General features: G+C 37.3%; 1 protein-coding gene across 1 annotated transcript in view; it reads left to right on the top strand.

Annotated features, from left to right (window-relative positions):
• Positions 1-268: 268 nt before the first annotated feature.
• LOC120538601 (cystine/glutamate transporter-like) overlaps positions 269-8239 on the top strand; it is a 45151-nt gene continuing 37180 nt past the window's right edge. The window contains exon 1 of the mRNA XM_039767990.1: positions 269-452. Within this exon, the coding sequence (XP_039623924.1) occupies positions 269-452 (184 nt within the window). The remainder of the gene's footprint in view (positions 453-8239) is intronic.

The raw sequence follows: 8239 nt of genomic DNA, 5'->3' as shown, positions 1-8239 counted from the left end.
CCATTTAATTGTAACATATCACTGAAAGAAACATTTACAAAACACAGTTCAGTCTCACATTAGTGAGTGGCAACCTTTGCAATGGTATCCAGTTTTACAACTTTATTGATTTCCTTGTCCTAGCCTTTTTCTCATTTACTTTGGAAAGCATATGTAGATGAGCTGAGTTTTTTTTTTTTCCACTGGGCATTGTATTAAACATAAAAGACCAGAGTGTTGGGACAGAAGCCAAAAACACTTAATGCAGATAAGTAGCTTCATTGCAGAAATGGCAAATACAGAAACTGTTTACTTGAGGAAAAAAATCAACCTTCTGGGATCAGTGTGCATTATTGTAGGCTCAGTCGTAGGAAGTGGGATTTTTATTGCTCCCAAAGGTGTCCTGAAAAACTCCGGTAATGTGGGCATGTCTCTTATCATCTGGATGGCCACAGGAATTTTCTCTATTTTTGGTAAGTGAAGGAACACTCTAGTCTGGGTAAAGGTTAATCAGCAGCTGTAAAATATCGAAAATTTTACAATGAACAAATTTGGGACAGAATGAAATATAAGAAGGTTGCAGATCCAAAATTTTCTGTCAGTTCACAATTGCAGCCATTTGTTTTATTAAACTATGTGCTTTCTAGGATTTTTTAATGCAGTCATATACTTTATAGCAAAATACCCACGCTTCGCAGTGGAGAAGTAGTGTGTTAAAGAAGTAAGGAAAAAGAAAAGGAAACATTTTAATAATATATATATATATATATATATATATATATATATATATATATATATATATATATATATATACATCTCTATATATATATACACACACACACATACATATATACATACATACATACATATCTACAGATATACACACACACACATACATACACATATATATATATACACATATATATATCTATATCTCTATCTATCTATATTTTATATATATCTATATATATATATATATAATATCTATATCTATATATCTCTATATGTATATCTATATATATATATCTCCTTTGGGGTGTAAGCACCTGTTACTGGGGGTGCCAGAATCCATTGAGGAAGAAAAATTAAAAACATTATTTGTACAAAATCTTAATTTATCTATCCATTCTTAAATAATTAAATGGGCAGGCTATTTCGTATCAGTGCAATACGCTGCTTGTTAAAATGGATGACTCCTGCTGTTACGTGCACTTAATGCTGCATGGGTATTATGAACTATTGTATCTGTTCAAGTTCTATTTAAATTTTAAATATAAGTAATTTTTATTTAGTCAACAGAAATATGTTTAGTAGGAATGTAAGTTAAATTTAGTCATCATTGCATACATTTTTCTTCACCATAGAAATTTAAAGACTAAATTCAACTTCCATTTACACCAAAGATATTTCTGGCGACAAAATAGAGCCTACTTATATCCATATTCGAGCTATTGAGCTGTCGCCTGCCTGCCTGAATAAGTCACCCTCGCTTCGCCACCCACCTTAACTGTCAATCCCCCACAAACACAGTCTCTTGGAATTTGCATAAGCACAGCCCTTCACCTGAAATTTTAACTTAGTTACAAAGTGATCAAAACTCTCGTTTATATCCTGCGTCCTCTCATTAAACTTGTATCCCGTGATACCCGTGGGCATGACAAAGGCCAGCGGCAGCCTGTCTATGAACTTAATTTAAACTTTAGGTTTACACCGTGCTTTGTTTCCGAAGTAGCAGAACTCATGAATATGGTTGTATATGTCACTCGCTCGCTTCTTATTGTGCCGCTGCCTTCTCAATTATATAATGCATGTTTTCTTCAGCGCTTTTTGGCGCTCTTCCTGGTTTTCTTCGTACTGCGTTGACAGTCAGTTCACGTGATTACGTGGGAAGCGTGATGATGTCACATGAAACTCCGCCCCACACACGGCTTTTGAGCTCAACTCCATTACAGTATATGGAGAAAAATAGCTTCCAGTTATGACCATTACGCGTAGAATTTCGAAATGAAACCTGCCCAACTTTTGTAAGGAAGCTGTAAGGAATGAGCCTGCCAAATTTCAGCCTTCTACGCATTAATGGAAGTTGGAGAATTAGTGATGAGTCAGTGAGTCAGTCAGTGACGGCTTTGCCTTTTATTAGCATATATATATATATATATATATATATATATATATATATATATATATATAAAAAGATAACTCATGTAGCCACAATAAATGCCTTTATTGAATAAACAAACCAGGGATGAACAAGTTCCTTTCTACTGCAGCCGCGACACACATAAAAAACATCAATAATAACTCATAAACTTGCAATATTATTTAGGAAAATCGCAACATTTTACTCACCAAAAATTCGGATTATTTGTAAACAAAATCCATCGTCCTCTCTTTCCTCAAAAACAGTTCAATTACTCTGTCGTACGGATTATCCGTGCGCTTCTGTTCCATCTAAACCTCACTTTCTATCGCCATTGAAGCTAATACTGAAAGGCGAACCCGCCCTATGGTATTTCTGGCATAAGTTTCAATTCGTTTTAGGGCAGAAAATGTCCGCTAGACAGAAGCAGTGTACACAGGAATGCTCACCGCCAAATATACCAATGTGAACAGCTGCCCCACGCTCTCATTCAGATTTTTCTGATGAAGGAAGTCAAGGAGATCAGTGGGAGATTTTCCTGCAAAATCATCCATGGCATACATTACAGTCAGTTCTGTTTTTAGCCGAGACAGATCAAAAGCGCTCCGTGGCTCTTGTGTTAAAGTGGAGAAGGCTGCATGCGTGAAATTTTTCTTATATTCCCGAAACTTCTGGAGCTCGAGGAGCGTGACAAACATCAGGTTTTTGTGGTCTTGAAATCTGGTCTGTGTCTGGTAAATAATATTATCCAGAATCCTGCCATGGAGTTGGTCGTAGTGCATGCGACGATCTTTCGCTCGGAGCGTTTGCGGTGCTTTCAGTGGCCTCGGAGAGTTCCACATATCGGCTTCTATCCAATCAATGGGTCGGAATACGGTGAAGTTGCCGTACGCCTGCTAGAGGGCCCTACTGACATAAACTCAAAATCTAATTGATTGAATTCTGTGTTAGAGTGTCTCCACAACAGATTGTGAAAGCCTCTCTGCCTGTCAACAAATGATGGCGGAAATGTGATTGGTTAAATGCTTTAATACGAAATTCCGCCTCCCACGGCTATCGAGCTTCAGTCTATTCTCTCTGCCTGGCAACAAATGACGACTGAAATGTGATTGGTTAAATATTTTAATACGAAACTCCGCCTCCCATGGCTATCGAGCTGCATTCTATTACAGTATATGGACAAAAATATGTTCCAGTTATGACCATTATGCGTAGAATTTCAAAATGAAACCTGCCCAACTTTTGTAAGTAAGCTGTAAGGAATGAGCCTGCCAAATTTCAGCCTTCTACCTACACGGGAAGTTGGAGAATTAGTGATGAGTGAGTGAGTGAGTGAGTGAGTGAGTGAGTGAGTGAGTGAGTGAGTGAGTGAGTGAGTGAGGGCTTTGCCTTTTATTAGTATAGATAAAGTAATGCATGTTATATGGCTGCTTGGAAATGTCCTTCTTTGCTGGAATGGAGAATGGTTCTTTGATTTCAGACTCCAGACAACTTTATGATAATAATCTACTAATCTTGTAGAATTAAAAAATGAACTTTAACTCACAAGTTAGCCCCAATTGCATATGCAATGGCCTGAAACAGTTTTTGGATTATTGTCAGTAAGTCTTACTTTAGGCTCACTTGATGTTTGTATGCTTGACCTAACAACTACACAGCTTTGTTAACACAGAAGAAGCCAAAGCTATGCATTCCTTGGAATTGTAGCAAGTCTTGCTCTCAAAAATTTCCATGAGCTTTTCAAGATACTAACTTTTAGCATGTTTATTTACCCATTATTCTGACCTATTAACTTATCATACTTGTCTGTTACTGATTGCATACATGAAATTAATATACAATTTTGTGGAAGGATGATAAGAGATAAGTAAATGTTTGGAGCACCAACAAGACTGCCTTATTTGCTTCCCATTCTAATGAATATAACAAAACAGGTTAGTTATGCACTTGTGCTACTGGCAGCAATGGTGGCTTTCTTCATGTCAGCTGCTGATCTTATGTCTTTTCCTTTCTCTATCTCATGAGATGACTCTGTCCCATTCCTTCGATGATGTGTTCTTATTTAAAAGACTCCTTTTATGAAAACACTGGTGACTGAATTCAGGATTTTGGCCAGGATTCTTTTTTCTATTTGCCTGTGAGGAAGAGAAAAGACTGCTATTTTGCAGTTTGGGTACCATGATGCAGTGGATCATTACTAGGGGACATAGTCCACAGAACCAGTGTCACATTGAATACTGCATCTGAGATTGAAAATAAAAGTTTAAAAGTTCAAAATAAAAAAAAACAACTTTTTTTTATTTTTGATTGTTCATGTTAGTTGGTTAAGGAATCTACCTTTCTATTCAGAAATCAAATTGGTTTGATTTTACTTTTGGTTTTGACCCAATCTTGTTTATAGACTGTGAATTATGCCACTTCCATTGCTTAATACCTAAACTGATAACTTCATTTTTTGTTTCCTGCCATTCACTACACTTCTTCAATAAAGTTTCACCGGAAGAATGATGCAATCAACATACTTATTGATAATATGAAAGCTGCAAATCAAATGTTGTCTACCATAGTAGTAAAAAGCTAATTCCAAATATGCTGCAATAATAATTTAATTTTGTCTGTGTTTTAGTGTTATATATACTGCATATCTCTCTATTTTTAAAGAAAATCTTGAGACAAGACTTTTGCTAAGAGATTTTTTTCAAGTCCTGCGAGACGAGACTGTTGCCAAGAGATTTTTTCAAGTCCCACCCTCTTCTCAACCATTTACAGTTAAGGCCCATGCCCATGGTCCTTTCACCTCTTATTCGTGTGAATGATTTTGTCAGGCACAGTTCCTGTGCTATCAGCTCTAATGAATTTTTACGTTTTCCTCAGTTTAAGTTCCCAATAAAAGATGAGCTGTTATGTCCAAATCTTATTGAAGAATTTGGATGAAGGGTTATCAATAGAAGAAATGAGTACACGGACAATCCTAGCACAGTCAAATGAATTAACACGAAAATTGTCTTTATACAGCAAATTGGTTAAATGGATATCAATAGACTATGCTGAAACAGTTGGTGGCGATGTCGCAGAAGAGGAAAACATCAACTTAAAATATCCCATAGAATATCTACAACTGTTAACACCATCCGGTCTTCCACTGGCCGAATTACTGTTGAAAGAAGAATGTATCGTAATGTTATTGCATAATTTATGTCTGAGTCATGGGCTATGCAATAGGACAAGATTAGTTGTATTCAAAATTGGTTGAACAATTCTGACATGTAAAATTTTAACAGGCAACAAGAAAGGTAATGTAGTACGTCTTCCACGGATAACATTAGACACCAAAGGAGATCTTGATATGCCATTCATATTAAAACATTTGCAGTTTCCCGTTAGAATAGTTTTTACTTTGACAATTAACAACTCACAGGGACAAACATTAGAAGAAGCTGGTTAATTTAATAGAGAGAAAGAAACGATATTCACTCACGGGCAGTTATACTCTGGGTTGTCACAATATAAGTTATGAGCTCTTGTCTGAACACCATCAGGCTAACACCAGCACTTTGCCAAACACACGTTTATTGAAGTATAAATAGGTCCCACACAGCACACAGTGCCCCCAGCACTAATCACCCTATCCTTACGGGTCTCTCTTCCAAATGTCTGTGGGCTGCCTTTCCTCTCCTCACAGGAGCTTAGTCCTGCTCCCGCTCCCAACTTTAGCTCTCTGATTGGAGTGACGTGGCCCCTTTCATTCCCACCCAGATGTGCTCCAGGTGCCTGATGACATCTGGCAGCACTTCCTGGTGTGGCAGAAGTGCTTCCCTTGCACCTGGAAGCACTCCGGATGTTGCTGGAAGGATCTTCCCCCACCTTCCCAGGTGTAGCCAATCTCTCAGGCTCCACGACACTTGGGGACCTCCCTGGGCTCCATTGAGCTTGAGTCTCCTTGCTCCTTCCCTGTGGTCCCCTCAACATAAAGACATAAAGACCACCTCCTGGTACTTCCAGGCTTCCCAGCTGGGTCTGATCCCCAGCCTCCTGTGACAAATTCCAAACACTGAATAAAAATTCAATGCGATATTGAAGAAAAATGACTGAGGTTTTACAGTAAAAGTGTAAGTTTAAAAAGTATTTGTGTGTTAATTTTAAAAGCAAAACAGAACGAAAACGTATAACGCAACATGAAACATAATTTTCTTTTAATTTATTACCCTTTACTATTTTTTACTATGGTTAATTACTTGCTGTAATGTAAAATAGTTCTATTATGCATATGTAACAATTCCTATGAAAATTATAATCTGTTTAAATTGTACATCTGCCTCCCCATGTGCGAGTGGCAGATTTGCAAAGTTGCTAGCACGTAGCGCCCGTCTGGGAGTTGGTGAGCGAAGCGAGCAGGGGGCAGAACCCCCTAGTTATATTAAATGTAATAGTGCTGTTGCATCATAACAATTAAGACTGGGGATCAAGTCCTGGGTTCTCTTTCTTAAAGTCTGCATGATTTTCTTTTGTTTATGTGGGTTCCCACTGGGTGCTCTGGTTTCTTCCCACAGTCAAAGATATGCAGGTTAGGTGGATTGGCGGTGCTACGTTGGCCCATGCATGTGTGTGTATCTGTGTGTGTATTTGTGCGTGTGTGTTCATCCACAATTGTTGAGCACCTTTTCCAGGCTTTGTTCCTGCCTTTAGCTTCCCCATGACCCTGCTCAGGATAAACTGATTAACAAAACAGATTCATGCATGGATATTATAAATGAAACATTGTTTGATGACTTCTCTTTTGTAGCATTATTTGAAAAATATATACAATATCTTGGAATAATGTAACCGACATTAGTATACAGGTTAATATGAAATCAATATTCCATTTTCTTAAAGCAGTCAACGCAAACTTAGGGCTTGGCGCTTATGAAGGAATTCCCGTTGGGGTAGCAGTTCATCATAAAATATGCAATAATAAGTCATTCAGTTCAGTAAAATTTGATAGCATTGAGGTCCCACATGTGTTAAATGTTTGCACAATACATTGTTTATTTGAAATGTTTTGTACAGTATATATTTTCCAATTGATTCATAAGCCAATTTATGAAAAATTGTGAAATTTTGTGCATTGATTCAGAATTGTTCAAGACAGGGAATCGTGATGCAGCTTAAAATGTTTTTGTTTTTTGTGCTTTTCTCAAAACTAGGACAAAAGATTAAACACATGCGATAGCATCCTGTAACAGGAACAACAGGACATGATGAATATGCTGTATGTAGGCTGCATTGCAGGGTCTCCTCTAGCCAAACGGAGGCCCTAAGAAGAATCTTCTTCTTGGGCCTTCATCCTCCAAACCTTTCAACATACCCCTCCCTGAATGATATTTAACAGCAATGATATGCCTATTCATTTATTTCCTTTCTAAATGAAGGCCTAATTAGTAATAATAATAATTATAAAGGTCCAATAAAAGTTTGCTACTTGATATAGCCAACAGTATCACTGTGGCTACAGTATCATGTGATACAAAAAAAAAATATTCTACTACTACCAATAATAAAAATTATGATAAAAGTAATAATATTATAAGTAATAATAATGTATAAGAATATGTAAAACTAGCCAACCCGCGGCGTACCATACACTGCATAATCAAGCCGGTTTTTTAATGATTTTTAAGCACAGGGAGAAAATTAACATTTGAAAAATCGGTAATGTAATAAATCAGCAAGAAAAGCAACATTGTAACAATGCACAGAACAAACCAACACACAATCGTCCGTGACTGAATTTCTCGTTCAGTATGCACTGCCTGCTCATGTGCCCACCTCCAACTCGGCACTTGAGTCGTTGTCGTCTTTGCACAGGCCAGATCCACTTGTGACTCACTTAGACTTTTCATTGCTCTGTGTAGTTGTGGCTGCTTTTCTATATATAATCCACAAAGACACCCGACCACGGTAGTAGCGAGGTGGGGCTTCGTTGTTCCTTTCGCATGGTTTTTCATGGTGGACGCGGTCGGGTGTAGAAACATTGTGTAAACACTCCAAAGATCATAATACAAAAATGATAAGTTATGCCTGTAGCTTTCAATTTAAATAAACCTTTTTAGGAATATTTGAACTTGTTAATTTTTATTT

The sequence above is a fragment of the Polypterus senegalus genome, chromosome 11, assembly GCF_016835505.1.
Source record: "Polypterus senegalus isolate Bchr_013 chromosome 11, ASM1683550v1, whole genome shotgun sequence".
In the NCBI taxonomy this organism is placed as follows: Eukaryota; Metazoa; Chordata; class Cladistia; order Polypteriformes; family Polypteridae; genus Polypterus; species Polypterus senegalus.
Note: the sequence above shows the minus strand (reverse complement) of the source record. Positions and strands in the feature narration are given on the sequence as shown.